The following is a 17,051-nucleotide window of genomic DNA, read 5'->3' on the forward strand; positions in this document are numbered from 1 at the left end:
AGTAGTAATATTGTGTACTAGGAAAGAGAAACTTCAATGAGCTTACCTAAGCTGCCTAACCCAAAACCGAAGTTTGCGTTATCATGCAAAACCTAATTTTCCCTCGTTGTGGCGACAAGGATCTTCACGTTACACCAAAACCGTAGATTCGTTGCGTTCGTCAAGTCGTTGACTTCAACTACATCAACGGTCGTGAAACCACCGTTACCGCAGCGGATTACACCTCCAAATATATTTTGTTCGATGTTGGTAGACACGAGCGCGCCGCGACAGCTCCTGCTTCCACTAACCCAAGACAGACAACCAACCCCCACAGTGGACAAAGTGCAAAAACTCAAAACCACCCTTCGTTTTCACCGTACGAAACACTGACCCAGGGGCACTATAGAAATTTCCCAGCCATCTTTTTCGACCAAAAGTATGCATGTCCCGCCAGCATGTGACGCTTGTTCCAGCCACTTGCCAATAATGGCAATTTTGTCATTTCGTCAAATCCTCAAACATGATATTTTTTAATATGTAATTTTAGTTTTTTTATTTTTAAGAAGTTGATGATTCTAGTTTTTAATTTTTAACTGAAACATTCTATTTTTCATTTTTAAAATATTTATAATTTTAATTTTTATGATCAATTTAAAATGTTGATTTATGAATTTTATAAATGTCGATTATGATATGATTATTTATCCTTCACTTGGTAAATATTTTTTAAAAATTATTTAATTAATAATAAATATAATTTATTAAAAAAATACACAATTAAATTTAAAATTAAAAAAATAATTTAAAGTCACAAAATGAGAGAAAAAATATTTTAATTAAAAAATAGAAAATTAAAATTATGAATTTTTAAAAAATAAAAGACAAAATATCTTAATTAAAAAAACAAAAAAAAACTATGAATTTAAAAAATAAGAAAATGAAAATTATATTTTAATTTTTTTTCAATAATTTTATTCTGGATAGGATCAATTATAACACTAATCCTTGGCATGAGACTTACCCGGACACTCTTTAACCTCGATATTTTTTTTTTGCTTGGCGTTCATTTCGTTACTCGCCAAGACAAAATTTCATAAAAAAAAAGAAGAAAAAACAGAGCCGCCCTTACTTTATTTATTAGCGTTGCTTTATTACGTAACGAGTTTCTCTCTATCTGGCTCGTGTTCCTCCTCCTCTTTTTCTTTCGTCAATATTTCGGTATTTCCTTTGTCTTTTCTTCCTCCTCTTATTCTTCGTTAGTTTTCAAGTCCTAAGGGTTTTGAGTGGTTTTCAGATCTGGAAGTCTCTATAGTTTCCATCGGTAAATTTTTAATCTGATCCAGCTTTCGTTTCTCTGCCTCAATATTGTGTTTCTGTAATCCAATTGCTCCGTGTTCCGTTGATTTTTCGTGTTCTTATAGCTTGTTCTTTGTTATGTTTGTGTCGGTTGCTGGTGCTATGTTTAATTTGTGCTTTTATTTTTTATGGAATTCAGGGTATGGTAATGGTTCTTTTTTTTTTTTTTTTTGAGTTGGGGTGGGGGGTGGGATGGGGGGGGGGGGGGTTCTTTGTGTGTGAAATGATACTCTTTTCTGTTTTTGGTTTGGGGGGAATTTTTCAGATTTGGTTTTAGGGGTTGCTCTCTCTGTTTGTTTGTGTTTTACTGGTTAATTCAGTAAAATTTCGGGAAATTATGATAATTTTCGATCTATTTGTGTTAATATTTTGCTTTGTTGTCTTGTTTTCTGATGTGGGTATGGTGTAGGCAAACTGGTTATTCTTCCAGTTGATTGATTTTCTCTGCATATTCCTTCTTTTTAGTGTCTTCTTTAGACTAAGATTCAAAACAATGTGTGAATTTGGTGCCTTTTTTTTAATTATACTTGGATCTACTGCTCTGCATATCCACTTATTGCTGATTGTCTTAACTCCTTATAGTCATCATGTGTTCTTATTGAATGCTAATATTTTTATGAGCGTGATGTATTATAAACATATATACTGGTTCTATGTCTATCTTATTGTTAACTTACCCTGATTGAATAATTTATATACTGGTTGTATATCCATCTTATTGTTAACTTACCCTGATTGAATAATTGAAGCCTTTAAAGTAATGTAGCACAGTATGCTATGTTGGTTATTCTGCTCTAGATCAGAATTAATATTTTGCTTTTACTTCCTAGCCTTGAGGCTTGAATTGCTTGTTATGCTCTAATTTTATGCAGGAGCAACTCTACATATCTTTGGCCTTCTCTTTGGAAAATTGGTTTCTGCTGGAAATATTGCAAATAAATTCATATACTGAAAGGGCTTTATGAATAGGGAGTTCAATACAACCAGAATCAGAATGGATCCGACCCCTATTGAATTGGCCAAGGTCAGAGAACTCTTTATGAATTATGATGTTTTCAGTTTCCTTTATTTTTCCTTGTTACAACTTACAAGCTTTATTTTAATTTTTTTTCTCTTTGATTCTGTTTCTAGTCCAAGCTATATTTGATATTCTCTTGTTAACAATAGATTTGAGGTTCTTTCTTCATGAAATGAAAATTTGGTATTCCATATTCTAACCTTCCCTTTGTATTTTGTCTCTTAATATTTCTTTTTCTGGTAACATAAAACAATTTTTTGTTTTCATTTTTTTCTTGATAATCAAAATTTCGATCTTTTTTGGCTGAGAATGCTTATTACAACTTCATATCTTTGCAGACCCATCTTTCATAAATATTGCAGAAAAGTTAACTGATTACTGTGGACAGCAGAAAAATAGTATGGAAACTTGTTTTTCATGTTGCAATACCTAGGTGTGGTGTAGTTTAAATTTGTTTGAACCCTTGGAACAATTAGACCGAAATTCTTGCTGGAATATGATACTTTTCATTTGTAGTTCTGTGTCAATATGTTTAGAAATTCTATGCCTTTTCTCACTAATATATTGTACCGTCTCCCTTCTGATGTGTTATTTCGTTAAATTGGATTTTTTTTTTGCTTATGTTAGGGGTGAGACATGAAAACTTGACATTTCTTTTTTTTTTTTAATCATGAGAACCCTCAATCATGGCAGTGAAGTGTTTTATATGGGTGCATTGTGGGTTCAAAAATAGTTTTTCTTTTAAGTATTAATTCATTCATTAATAACCTATTTCTTTATCTCTTTGTCAGGGTTAATGAAGCTTAATGGTTTATTCACTAGGAGCACGAGAAGCTCCAGAGAACTCTTTACATCAGTATTAAGCAGTCTTATCAAAGGTTTCTTTCCAAGAGATGTTATAAGATATAATTGGTAAAATTAAGTTTATTGAAAGATTTTGCAAAACTTTGCCTGGGATATAGTGAAAATGGACAGATCAGATACATCAGGCTTTGTAAGTGGTGGAAGCTGTATATTGGAATTTGTTTTTCTAGCCTTAAACTTCTGGTAGTTATGTGAGTATTGTAGTAGCATGTGGTGAACTGTTCTGCTACTTCAACCCTCTGTAGCTGTTGTGCACAACATCTGGATAATGGATTTGAACATGAAAGCTTTACTGTCTCCTCATGATGCTGAACTTAGGAAGGATGACAACTTTGGTGATACTACATTATGCTTGAATGGCATTGGCTTTGGAGAAACAAGTAAGACTAGTTATACATGTACTGAGAGCAATCTTGGGATGAAGTTTTCCAATGTTTCTGATGATGGCTGCAGATTGGTTCTGGGATTGGGCCCAACCCCTATGGCATATGGCGATGACTACAACAATTTGGGGTTGAATATGAAGAAAAAGTCAGCCAACCTTTTTACTCAGCATGTGCCATCTGAATGTGAATCAATCCTTCAACTTGGTCTTTCGGGTGTAACAAATGAGGCATCAAGTGTGCTTGACTGCTCAGGTTCAACTGAGACTGATGTGAATATGTCATGTTTCTCAAGCCAAACTTCTTCAGAAAATTATTATTCAAGGATTCCTGTTGTTGATGAGGGTTCTACCTCAGCAAAGAAATCAGGTGGCTATATGCCATCACTTCTTTTAGCTCCAAGAATGGATAGCGCTGAAAGTTCAGTGCAGACACAAGAATTTATTGTTGGAAGTAAACCTCAACCGTGCCCAGAACCATCCAATGGTGTAGATTACTCACTTGGCACTGTATCTGGGCCCCAGGATACAGGGATAACTCCAGAGAACCGAACAAGCAACCCTAAGAGATGTAGATTTTTTGGCTGTACGAAGGGAGCTCGAGGTGCTTCGGGGCTTTGTATTGGACATGGTGGTGGACAGAGATGTCAGAAACCTGGATGCAACAAAGGTGCTGAGAGCCGAACTGCTTATTGCAAGGCCCATGGTGGAGGGAAGAGGTGCCAACACTTGGGATGTACTAAAAGTGCTGAGGGGAAGACGGATTATTGCATTGCTCATGGCGGTGGTAGGCGATGTGGGTATCCAGGTGGGTGCAACAAAGCTGCACGGGGTAAGTCAGGACTTTGCATTAGACATGGAGGGGGTAAGAGGTGTAGAATAGAAGGTTGCACTCGGAGTGCTGAAGGGCAGGCTGGGTTGTGCATCTCTCATGGAGGTGGACGCCGTTGTCAGTACCAAGAATGTAATAAGGGTGCACAAGGGAGCACTATGTATTGCAAAGCACATGGTGGTGGGAAACGATGCTCATTTGCAGGGTGTACCAAAGGTGCTGAAGGAAGCACCCCATTGTGTAAGGCACATGGTGGGGGGAAGCGCTGCCTTTTCAATGGAGGTGGCATTTGCCCAAAAAGTGTGCATGGAGGCACTAACTTCTGTGTTGCTCATGGTGGTGGAAAGAGGTGTGCTGTTGCAGGTTGCACCAAGAGTGCACGTGGCCGTACTGACTGTTGTGTCAGGCATGGTGGGGGGAAGCGATGCAAGTATGAAGGCTGTGGGAAGAGTGCTCAAGGGAGCACAGATTTCTGCAAGGCACATGGTGGAGGAAAGCGATGTAGTTGGGGAGATGGAAAGTGTGAGAAATTTGCAAGGGGAAAGAGTGGACTCTGTGCTGCTCACAGCAGCTTGGTGCAGGAGCGGGAAATGAACAAGGGCGGTCTGATTGCGCCAGGACTTTTCCGTGGTCTTGTACCTTCTGCTTCCACTGCCTGTAGCAGTTTTGAGAACAATTCTTCCTCAGGTGTCAGTGTTCTGTCCGACTCCTACGATTCCATGGAAACTCCAGCAAAAAGACAGCACCTGATACCCAAGGAGGTGCTAGTTCCGCTCTCGATGAAATCACCATCTTATTCAAGCTTCTTGGCTGCCAAGAAGTCGGACCAAGATAGAAACTGCCAAAGCTTGGCCGCAGGCGGCAGTGGTGCTCAGAAAGGCATTGACTTTAATCTCCCGGAGGGCAGGGTCCACGGCGGCGACCTCATGTTGTATTTTGGAGGGAATCTCAAAAATGCACTTGACGGCATCTGAAATGGGAGAGGGAGCCGGTGTCGCGCAAGTTGTAGATTCATTTTAGGAATTAGGGACCATTTCCATCATGGAATTCTGTATAATGCTTTGTTGCTGCTTGTTCAATAACTGTGTATAGTTGGGTGTTTATTATTATTATTAGCCATTAGGCTCTTCCTATTGTTTGTAGTGCTTTGTCTGTAAGGTGGCTTTCATTATTCATTCTAAGATGGTGAACTTGCTGCAATTTAATCATTGTAATATTCTTAAACATATATTTTTATTGTTTTAAAAATAAAAGCGGTGAAAACTGAAGACCACATCTGCTTTGTGGCCTTGTTTCGCAAACTATAAATTAGAGGCTTCTCTGAGATAAAAAAAGTTGCGCCTCTTCCCTCACTTTTTCGTTTTTCTCTATGCAGAGGAACGTAAGCAACGCTGGAATCGCACTGAATCGCCATTAGTACGTTGCGTGTAATATCTCTCCGATTCTCTTTCTCAGCATATTTTTGTTCTCTGCAATTTCGTGCGTTGATTCAAGCATTTTACCTAACCCCGAATCAATTCTGTAATTTTGTAAGAAATTAACGAAACTAGCGTTCGAAATTTTGTTTAAAAGAAAGCACAATCGCGTTCGGAAAGTTGTTTCCGCGTCGTGATTCGAACGATAGAGCTTTCGTCGTAACAGCTTCGTGTTCTTCGTGTTAATAGGCGATGGAGAGGAGCAACAGCAAGAAGGTTCTGAAGTCGAGGCTTTTGAACGAGAACGTTCCTCCATTGCAGATCGATTCGGAGGAAAGAAGAGGACGCTATCTCCAACCAACCGCTATGAGTCCACGGTTTCAACCGTTCGCCGAGAACGTCGACGCCGGCTCGCCGCTCACGCGCTATCTCTTCGCCGGATCTCCGCTCTCTGGCAAGTTCGCCGCCGCCAGCGAGGCCTTTGTTTCTCCGAAGTTTGGCGCCAGGACCGCGAAAGCGCTTCAGTACTGCGGCACCAGTTCGGGAGGAAGCAGTAGCTTCGGTTCTCGCGGTAGGTTGACGCCTTCGCCGCTTTCGTCACTCGAAAACATGGAGTTCGCGCCGCTCCTGTCGCCTCCGGTGTACCGAACGCCGTCTACGGGGGACGATGACGTCATCGTGATGGATGCTATTCTCGTGAGGCCAGTGTCCGGCGGAAAGAGCGGAAGGTCTTCCTCTTCCTCCGGCCGCGGCTCTTTCTCATCGTCGTCGTCGACGGGGAAGAACGTGTTCAAGACGGAGATTTGCAAAGCGCGAGAAGAATCTGGTAACAGTCGTTACAACTCCAAAAGCCAGGTTCGCGCCATAACCACACTATTACGAATTTAAAATCGGATATTTTCTCCATCATATGATAATGAAACTTTTTTAAAATTGAAGTTAGGCTAATTAAAAATTGCATAGTTAGTTATTATTTGTTATCTATTAAGTAGGTTACTTATTACTTCTTCTATTTTATGCTTCTAATATTCTATTAAACGAAGAAGTAAATAAATTTAATATTTTAGAAATACTTGCTTCGCATGATATATATATATATATATATAAGAAGATTTGTAAAGAAAACGTTAGAATTATTACATTCGTCAAGTCGTAATTATTGAACAAGATGCTTCCGCATTGAATTCTCTGGTTGGCCGTAGTAGATAATTTTTTGTGGGTTGTGATGGGAATTACAACGAAAGACTGGCTTTTTACGTATGTAATCAAGGTAAGTCATGGTTAATAGCTGTTCTTTGCTGTTTTTATCTTCTGCTAGAAAATTTATCTATAGGCATCTTTAGCAAAAGTTCCACTAGAGCTATAAGTTGTACATACGATTATTGATTGATCTCAAGATTTTCAGCTATGTACATATCTCTAATTTTATCTTTAATTGAGTCCGATTAGTAAACTTCGCCCGTTGGTAGAGTATTTCTGATTTTGGGTTGGCTTATAATCCAAGAAACTTTCCAAACCAATTTCTTGCACAGTTGGGTTACTGAGTTTAATGAAATTGTAAATATTCAAATTATAGAATAGCTTCTTTGGTTCTTTCAAGAAAAAAAAAGAAAGTAGTAGGCCTTTTTTCTTACTTTTCTTTACCATAACCAATGGAGTGTTTGAAATTCTGCAACCCGTGTGATTTCTTTCCGTTTTGGTTCCTTTTCTTGGATGAGGAATGTCAAAATCTTTGTTGTAAATGTACTATGCTAAAATCTTTGACTCCTGTTATGTTCTGTCGTTACTCCGTCAATTTCATTGTTTCTTTCTATCCTTCTAAGTTCTGATATTGGTCTGGCATGAAAAAATTAAGAAAAAGGGTAGCAAAGTACAACTAAGGAATTGCATTTTATGGAAAACGTGTACAGTATATTCTATTATTTTGGTAAGTTGGACTATTACTGAGAAACAAGCAAGTAGCATCCCTGTCTGATTAAAAGTCATAGGAAATAAATTGCTTGTCTTTGGTGGTCTTTGATAGCTTAACAGTATCAATATCTTGTAGTATGGACGCGTACCAGAAGAGTATCGTAGCATTATTTTGGCCAGGAAAAGAAAATCTGAGGTAAGCGATCAAAAGATATCCTTCAATATATAATAAACACCTAATCAGCTATTGAGTATTTCTTCATGAGTTGTGTAGGAAGAGACAAGCAGCTCTTCTGTTGGAGCAGGGTCAAGCATGCATGACCCAAGCAGCCATGTTCATCAGCACTATGCAGCAGCTGAATCTGATCCCGTAGTCGTAACATCCCAACCAACTTCAGCTGAACCTCATAATGCCCTTACCGATTCCAACGCTTTCAATGACTGGTCACCCCTAGATGATATTACTGAGGTTGTTCTGCCAGCTTCGGATAAAGCTCCATCAAGGGAAGAAGTTGATGCTTATATTTCTGGGATTCAGCATGGCCGGACTGGTAAAAAGAGATTACCAGTGTTTGAAGCAATTTGCAAGGGGGATTGATCCCCATTATTCATAATACGCCTCTTCACTGATCCAAGTTACTCAAAAGTAAAACCCTGTTTTTTTTTTCCTGCCATTTAAATAATTTTTCCCAATTTTAAAATAAATAAAGTCATGGTTGGGGCGTTTTGGAAAGTATAACCTTTCAAATGGAGCCCATATCCCTTTGGGTCTGTTGCCTCGTGCTCTAGTGCACTTTAACGTTTTTTTTTTAATCAAATTTAAAACTTAATCCAATCAAAATTTAATTTTTACAATTTTTTTTTTGAAATTCAACCTATTCATGAACTAATTAGTCGTCAGTAAGTGATGTATATACTACGGTTTTCATGTATAATGCTTCACGAACTAATTGCTAACAATAATAGTTGCAATATATATTGTTTTATTAGAAAACTGAAAATATATTTATTGGACTTTGCATATGAATGAGTGGGAATCACTGAGATATATGGTTCGTGTAATTATAAAAATTCTAAAACTGAAAAAAAATTGAGATAACGACTATACGATGAAGAAAATCTTTCTTCTTTATAGTAATTCCCATGGTCAATCGAAACTCATCATTAAGGATAAGTAGGGACAGTAACGGGCGTCAGAAACAAACGAAACAAAAAACCACATTGCCAACTGTGCCAAGCAGCTAGTAATATATGTTGATCACGCATATCTTATTGAGAATTGCCATCAGCAAAATCTAAAAGGGAATGTCACAAATAATATTTTAACTACCACTTGTTTTTCTTCATCGAATTTAAAGAGTTGTAACTTGCAAGTGTCTATTTTTTTTTTGGTTGGTGAAAAAAATTTGAATTTGAAGGTTTCCCAATGCTTACCGAACATACTATAAGTGACTTGAGTTAAGTTGATTTATATATACAATTACATACATACATCAAATCCAATCTCTTGAACTCATAATCGAATTTAACTCGAAATATAATTAATCCAATTGTATTATATATAAAAAGAATATTGTTTTGGTTTGCTTTAATGATTTCTATACAGAGAGACAAGCATCCCACGTGAATGACGCAGCTACTCTTTTGACTGTTGGTGACGCATCCAATCACGGCTCCCTCTTCCCGCCACTTGGGAATTTAGGGCACAAAGATACAGTCCATCATATTACTATAGGGGGTAAAATCGTAAATAACAAATTGGAACACAGAATAGAATAATAGTCAAAAAAGTAAAACACAATGAAGCAGTGTGTTGTGTGGTGGGCACTTATCTGAATTGAGCGGGGAAATGGAAAAAGAGGAGGAGGAGCAGCGCGAGTGGAGGCTATACGAAGGCTACAATGAGCTCCACGCGCTGGCCCAGGACTTGCACACGCCCTTCGACGCCCCCGCCGTCTTGGTCGTCGGCCACCAGACCGACGGCAAGAGCGCCCTAGTCGAGGCCCTGATGGGCTTCCAGTTCAACCACGTCGGCGGCGGCACCAAAACCCGCCGCCCCATCACCCTCCACATGAAATACGACCCTCAATGCGAGTCCCCTTCCTGCCACCTCGTCTCCGACTCCGACCCTTCTCTTTCCCACCATAAATCCCTCCCCCAAATCCAGGTCCACACCTTAATCTCGCATTGACTAGTAAGAACTTAACTGATTTAAACTAGTTACTTAATTGCATTGCAGGCATATATTGAAGCGGAAAATGCGAGGTTGGAGCAGGACACGAGCCAATTCTCTGCCAAAGAAATCATCATCAAAGTTGAATACAAGTACTGCCCCAACCTCACCATCATCGACACTCCCGGCCTCATCGCGCCGGCTCCGGGCCGGAAGAACCGTGCTCTGCAGGCGCAGGCGCGTGCCGTGGAGTCGCTGGTGCGGGAAAAGATGCAGCACAAGGAGTTCATCATCCTCTGCCTTGAAGATTGCAGCGACTGGAGCAACGCCACCACGAGGCGCGTCGTCATGCAGGTCGATCCCGAATTGGCCAGGACAGTCATCGTGTCCACCAAGCTGGACACCAGGATTCCTCAGTTTGCACGTCCTTCTGATGTTGAGGTCTTCCTCTCGCCGCCGCCGTCGACGCTCGACGGCTGCATTCTTGGTGATTCTCCGTTCTTCACGTCCGTGCCTTCTGGAAGAGTTGGGTGTGGAAGTGGTTATCTCCATAGCTCCAATGATGAGTTCAAACAGGTTAAGCCTATGCTCCTTTTCCCTTCATATATATATATATATATATATATATATATGGTTTCTCTAGGATTTCTCATTTTCCCTTCAAGTTGCTTTTTATTTTGTTTCGTTTTAATATTTTGGGTGTCAAGTATGTGTGCATTATAATCAAGTGAATGAGCATAAGTGGTTAATGTGTGAAGTTAAGGTTGAATCGCCTGGGTACTGCTTGAGTTCAGTCCTTGACAGAAACAATTCTTATTCAGATTTTACTTCTCTCCCAGTCGAATTTCGGATTAGTCAGGGTCTCTTTTGTCCGATAAATCAGAGGGTTAAGACAAAAGAAAAAGTATTGTGCATTATCTTCTTTTCTGCGAGTGTATACCATTTTTTCTTTTTTTTATTACATTATTTTACATGCCTGTCCAATGGCTAAAAAAAATAGCGGATAATGTGGTAAAAGAGGTAACTAGTACATTTTTAGTATATCAGGTATCGTGAGGTGCCATTTTGGTCCCCATGTTTCAATTACAGTAATTTGGTTCCTCAAGTTTTCTCCCATTTACAATCAAGTCTCCCTGTCACGATTCCATGCAATTATACGAACAAAATTAGCTGACATGGCATGACAATGAGTAAATACAATGTATAAGCTAAGAAACACATAATATATGAATTACAATGACCTAGAGAGGTGGCTATGATATAACAACAATGAACAAGAAAATAAATTTCTTTTTCCATCTTGAGCAAATTAATGACTTAAACATTGAATGAAATTGAGATAGAGGGACCTAATTGGTGCAATTGCAACCTAGAAGACTAAAATTGTACATCATGATACTTAAGGGACTAAAAATGTAATTAAAACAAATAATAAATAAACAGAATAATGCCACTGCCTTAGACCTTAGATTTCATTCTTTATTTGTTTGTAATTCCCTTGGAGGAATTCATAATTTATGAGTTAAGAAGTTTGGTGTATTGATACTTGAGAATTTCATTTCCTTGATCTATTTAGTTGTACTTATGGATGCAGGCGGTTTGCTTCAGAGAGATAGAAGATGTTGCATCTTTGGAGGAGAAGTTGGGCAGGGCATTGTCAAAGCAGGAAAGGAGTAGGATAGGCGTGAGCAAACTTAGGCTGTTTCTGGAAGAATTGCTACAAAAGAGGTTCATATACACTATAGTTTGGTTTTATGTTTGTCTGGTTTTTTTTTTTTTTTTTATATTATATATGGCCGAGCCCTTAATAATGATCCTGCTAGGTATATAAATAATGTACCATTGATCATTCCACTTCTCGAGAAGGAGTACCGGAGTGTGACAAGGAAATTAAGTGACATTAATCAAGAATTGAGGTATGTATTAAAGTTAAATACTATTTCTGTTGTACTTGATCTGCATAGTATAACTGTTATCTATCTTCCTTTCATCACTTGTTTTATTCTTTTTTCACATTATACACAGCACACTTGATGAAGCCAAACTGAAGGAGAAAGGAAGAGCCTTCCATGATATGTTCTTGACCAAGGTTTCTTAATATGCTTTCTATATATTATACTCTAATAGTCATACATTCATTTTTATTGTCAGTATCTGTATCTGACCCTTCTTTATTGGGTAAATTTACTTTGTTGGTGGATATTAGAACTTCTACCAAGGGAAGGGGCATTTAATCTTGGGATGTTTAGCTTGTGGAGCAGAACTGTTTGTCTGTCTTATTCAATATGGAGTTGCATATGCATGCTTTTAATTAATTTTTTCCAGCTGTTTGAGTTCATACACAATGCATGAACCTTGAAGATGTACTCCTATATTTTCCTCCCTCACTTGCATATTTTCTATTATGCAGTTGTCATTGTTGCTTAAAGGGACAGTTGTTGCACCTCCTGATAAGTTTGGTAAATCTCCTATTTTTCACCTTAGCTCTTTTTTATGGATAAGCTATTCAACAGTAGATAATGCACAGTAATTGAAAAGCAAGCTTACCATATTTGGATATCCCCTTTCCCTTGGCAAATAAATTGCTTGACTTTTTATTTATTGTTTTTACAGGTGAAACACTGCAAGACGAACGAATTAATGGAGGTGCATTTATTGGTGCTGATGGTGTTCAGTTCCCTCACAAGCTAATACCTGTAAGTTTTGGCCTACTCTTTACTGTACTTATGTGCTGCATTAGTTTTTCATTGCAGAGGACAGGATAACAAACTAACTACTCTTGATTTTACTATTTTCCTTTATTAAAAACACTCATAATTGCCATTTTATTTTTCATTTGGATGATGATTTCATTTATATAACCTATGGAGTTATGTCTGTTAATTACTACTTTTGTAAGAATTTTATATTTGTGCGTGGGTGAACATGTTCTCAGAATCTTGTTTAGCAAACATATGATGATACAGGCCCAAAGTCCACCACTAAGGTGCATGTTGGGAGAGTTAAAAGGAGCAATGCACCTTGGAGAGAGAATGGCTCAACTAACTGGCTAGTTGGCAGTAGATGGGAGGGAGTGTGGGGGGTAAATTTGTTACAGAATTGAGGTATAAGCAGGGTAGGGGAGGTAGAAAAGGGGGGGGGGGGGGGGGGGGGCTGGAATTTAGAATTGGGACCCAAGAGAGATTTGTCTTCTTGCTGCTACTGAAAACACTTTTATACACGGGATTCTGATTTCATTGGTCATGCCCGTATACATAAATAATACATACATTTCACAGTCCTATATTTTCAGTTTACTTTGTCTCTATAATCTGACAAGCCAGTCTATCCATGCATACAGAATGCAGGGATGCGTCTTTATGGTGGTGCACAATATCATCGGGCAATGGCTGAATTTCGTTTTTTGGTTGGAGGAATCAAGTGTCCCCCAATTACTCGGGAAGAAATTGTAAACGCATGTGGAGTTGAAGACATTCATGATGGAACAAACTACTCTAGGTAATTCTGTGTTTTACCTATTCATTCTTGTGTGTATTTTACCTATTCATTCTTGTATACTACTAATTGTTAAATGTTAAAATAATTTTTATTTTGAGTAACCAGGACTGCTTGTGTAATTGCTGTTGCGAAGGCTCGTGACACATTTGAACCTTTTCTTCATCAGGTGATTAATGCTAAAAAATTAAGTATGACGTTCTGATGCAGCTTTTTTGCAACAACAAATTCATCAGTAGCATTGCTCATAACCTGGTTTAGCATGATAGGGCAAAACATATAAAAATAGACCGACACTTCATTATGGAAAAGTTAGACAATGGCCTTATAGAGATAGCATATGTTCCTTCTGGATGTCAGTTGGCAGATGTTCTAACCAAGGGACTACCTGCAGAACAATTTTGAGATCATACTGGCAAGCTAGGAATGATAGATATTAGATATTCATTCACTAGCTTGAGGGAGAGTGTTGTTACATGTATACAATATGAAACATGTGCATCATTTCTTTTAGTACTGATTTAATTAGATTTTTTTTTGTAACCATGATATTGGTACGAAGTTGTCCCCGCTGAAAGCAGTGACAAATCTTTGTCGGGGACCTTGAGAGCACACAAGATGGATATTCCCCTCCCAACATGATTTAATTAGATTGATTGGTCAAGGTTTCCTTATTTATAGTAATCAGGTTTGATTTGACACCAATAATTATAGCATAGTTTTTATGATCAAAGCTGTATATATAGTGATCCTTGTTGTACTCTTTGAATTATCAGAAAAATAAATATTCACTTTTCCTCATATTCCAAGTCTAACTAATTGATTAATTCTCTATTCTTGACACAGTTGGGGTCCAGACTGTTGTATATACTCAAGAGATTGCTTCCGATCTCTGTTTTTCTTCTTCAGGTATTCTCTTTGGATTTTTTGTAAGATATAAAATATTTGAATCTTAGCGTAACAGCTTCAGCTTTTAGGATACCTAGTTCTTGACATGATATCAAGAGTATCCACGAGCAAGTTTCCTAAAGTTTGATCCTTGCCGGCCCTATTATTCTAAATAAAAGTGCATTTTAGCACAAGGTAGGGGTGGGTCTGCTCATTATCAGTTATTCAATTTTGAAGGGCTCTTTCATGGGGTGTATATAGCTTATGCTTTTGAGATAGTCTGTTATTGACAATTTTTATGAATCAGTTGTTTATGCTTTTGCAATATCCTAAGAGTTTTGTGCAATTATTTGTTTGTCATTTTCCTAAATTTATTTTATTTATGTATTTTGTTTGACAGAAAGATAGTGAATATCTAAGTGGCCATGAGGTGTTCCTCAGGCGTGTTGCCTCTGCCTTCAACAACTTTGCAGAATCTACTGAAAAATCATGCCGTGAAAAGTTAACCACCACTTGTCCCCATTTGCTACAAGTTTGTTTCCATATGGCAAATGAGTCTTTTAATGAAAAAAAAAAAAACAAAATAAATAATCATGGGCTTAATTTGAGTATGAGGAATATGATGCATAATTTGGCTTTTAAAAGAGAACATCAAGTGTAATGTATGGAAGTCTTGCATTATATCATGATTTTGTGTTTTCCGCTTAATTTTTTTCACGCTTATTCTTTTTTGATATTAGGGTGCATTTTTTTCCCTTGATCTTAAAAAATGAACTTGATTTGTACCAAATGTGATGTGATAATATTGCCAAACTTAACTTTGCAACCACGAATCATATATGTTTCATCTTCGCATTCTCATCCATAATTTATCCCTTTTCATAATACATGTTAAATATTAGTATTGCAGCTTGTTAATTTGCTAGTTTCTAAATTCCATTTTTCCATGCTTCTTTGCTACAGATGTATGGAGGACTTGGTAAGCACCACAAGATATGTTTCATGGTCTCTCCACAATAAGGTATACTTGATTTAAGGGGCATTTACAGAGACATGCTCCCTACTTTGAATTTTAGCTAGGCTTGTATAATTATATCCACCACTTAAACTGTAAGAGCAAATGAATAATATATTATCTGCTAAGCTAAGTTTTCATGGCTCATTTTATATTTCATTCTATTGTCACTGTCAACTTTGTAGAGTCGGGCTGGGTTACGTCAGTTCTTAGATTCATTTGGTGGAACAGAACATTCCAATGCTTGTAATAATCCTACAGCAACTGTTCTATCACAAACAAGTGCACATGAGAAAGAAGACACAAAGTCACAACCGGATGTAAAACTCAGCCATGTGGCCTCTGGCACTGATTCTAGTTCATCCATTCAGACAACAGAAACAAAGCTTGCTGATCTTCTAGATAGTACACTCTGGAATAGGCGGCTTGCACCTTCATCTGAAAGAATTGTTTATGGCTTGGTACAACAGATATTTCATGGCATTAGAGAATATTTCTTGGTTTCCACAGAATTAAAGGTCTCTGATGTTTCTTTTTTGTGGTTGGCCTATGAATTTCCTCCTGCCCTGCTTTTACATGTATTTTTTTTCATTCTTTCAAATTTTATGTTTGTTGTTCAGGTTGATTACAACTAACAACTACAAGATAATAATATGTCAAGACACTAACAATACATTAATTTGGGGCTATTGATTATTATGATAAAAATAAAATAATTTAGACTCACCGTTTTTTTCTTCTATCTTTTATGCACTACTTATACCTAATATTTTGCAGTTCAATTGTTTCCTTTTGATGCCCATTGTGGACAAATTGCCTGCTCTTCTCCGGGAAGACCTAGAATCTGCTTTTCAAGATGACCTGGATAATGTTTTTGACATAACCAATCTGCAGCACTCATTTGGGCAGCAAAAGAGAGAGACAGAAATTGAACTGAAAAGGGTATTTCTTAATTCATATAACATGGTTTTCTCATGAACAATTTCCAGATATGCTAACTTTGTTGTCCATAATGTTAAACTTTTTTTGGTTTTACAGATCAAGAGGCTCAAAGAGAAATTTAGAATGATACATGAGCAGCTAATTCAAAATCAAACCATGTGAATATGTGAGCTGCTGGAACTGCTGAGTATAATTTTCAAATGAAAAAGGCATGAGGTTTATAGATTTATGATTTTTCATTTTCCTATATTCGTGCTTACATAATGGCTTATTGTAGAAGAAGGATGACTAGATGTTCATTATGAGGACTCTTTGCTGTAGTTAACTGAATATTTTTTCCTCAAAGTCTCAAGTCAGTTCCTGTGCTTGTAGAATAGATTGTGGGTTAGAATTTCTTATTATTGAATGTTACACATACAAATATCTGGTTTTCAAGAGTTTCAAGAATAATTTTAAGATATGCCTACAAGTTAACAGAAGCAAATTACATTGGATCAGCACATATTGAGTTGAATCAGTAATCATGGCATGTATGCTGTTGATTCTAGCCCTAAACTAGGTTGTGATTATGAAAGATTTGGACTGACCAATATGTCTGTTATCCACCTCAAAATGAATAGAACGTGGTATATAGGGGAGTGGTTTTCTATATTTATATATATAAAAAAATCATGGATAATAGAATCATAGAATGAGCAAGATTTGGGATTGCTTTCCCTGAGTAGAGATATCATTATCCAAAACAATGTGGTTCTTTAATATGCTTTGCTATTTACAA

At 37.5% G+C, this 17,051-nt stretch overlaps 3 protein-coding genes across 6 annotated transcripts; all 3 read left to right on the forward strand.

The window, feature by feature from the left end:
• The first annotated feature begins 1,046 nt into the window (after positions 1–1,046).
• On the forward strand, positions 1,047–5,634 carry LOC102666151 (uncharacterized). Of its 2 annotated transcripts, none has more exons than XM_026129541.2 (3): positions 1,047–1,200; positions 2,211–2,362; positions 3,148–5,634. In XM_026129541.2, the coding sequence occupies exon 3, from the start codon at positions 3,489–3,491 to the stop codon at positions 5,406–5,408; it is 1,920 nt and encodes a 639-aa protein (XP_025985326.1). In that variant the 5' UTR covers positions 1,047–1,200; positions 2,211–2,362; positions 3,148–3,488; the 3' UTR covers positions 5,409–5,634. The 2 variants fall into 2 exon arrangements, with proteins under 2 accessions (XP_025985326.1, XP_006584992.1); XM_006584929.4 differs by having other exon boundaries at positions 1,145–1,303.
• Positions 5,635–5,712: 78 nt separating this feature from the next.
• LOC102665928 (uncharacterized) lies at positions 5,713–9,247 on the forward strand. 3 transcript variants are annotated; one of them, XM_006584928.4, is made up of 4 exons: positions 5,713–5,850; positions 6,099–6,704; positions 7,897–7,956; positions 8,035–9,247. In XM_006584928.4, exons 2-4 carry the CDS (start codon positions 6,102–6,104, stop codon positions 8,356–8,358), a joined length of 987 nt encoding a protein of 328 aa, XP_006584991.1. In that variant the 5' UTR covers positions 5,713–5,850; positions 6,099–6,101; the 3' UTR covers positions 8,359–9,247. The 3 variants fall into 3 exon arrangements, with proteins under 3 accessions (XP_006584991.1, XP_025985327.1, XP_025985328.1); XM_026129542.2 differs by having other exon boundaries at positions 5,723–5,859; XM_026129543.2 differs by having other exon boundaries at positions 5,781–6,704.
• Positions 9,248–9,521: 274 nt separating this feature from the next.
• Positions 9,522–16,649, forward strand: LOC100788365 (dynamin-like protein ARC5). Its single transcript, XM_003531002.4, has 15 exons — positions 9,522–9,927; positions 10,000–10,509; positions 11,528–11,661; positions 11,757–11,849; positions 11,959–12,022; positions 12,344–12,392; positions 12,547–12,629; positions 13,274–13,431; positions 13,537–13,597; positions 14,275–14,337; positions 14,717–14,817; positions 15,280–15,337; positions 15,517–15,849; positions 16,109–16,273; positions 16,370–16,649. The coding sequence occupies exons 1-15, from the start codon at positions 9,610–9,612 to the stop codon at positions 16,433–16,435; spliced, it is 2,256 nt and encodes a 751-aa protein (XP_003531050.1). The 5' UTR covers positions 9,522–9,609; the 3' UTR covers positions 16,436–16,649.
• Positions 16,650–17,051: the final 402 nt, after the last annotated feature.

This window comes from Glycine max, chromosome 8 (genome assembly GCF_000004515.6).
Source record: "Glycine max cultivar Williams 82 chromosome 8, Glycine_max_v4.0, whole genome shotgun sequence".
Taxonomy (NCBI): domain Eukaryota; kingdom Viridiplantae; phylum Streptophyta; class Magnoliopsida; order Fabales; family Fabaceae; genus Glycine; species Glycine max.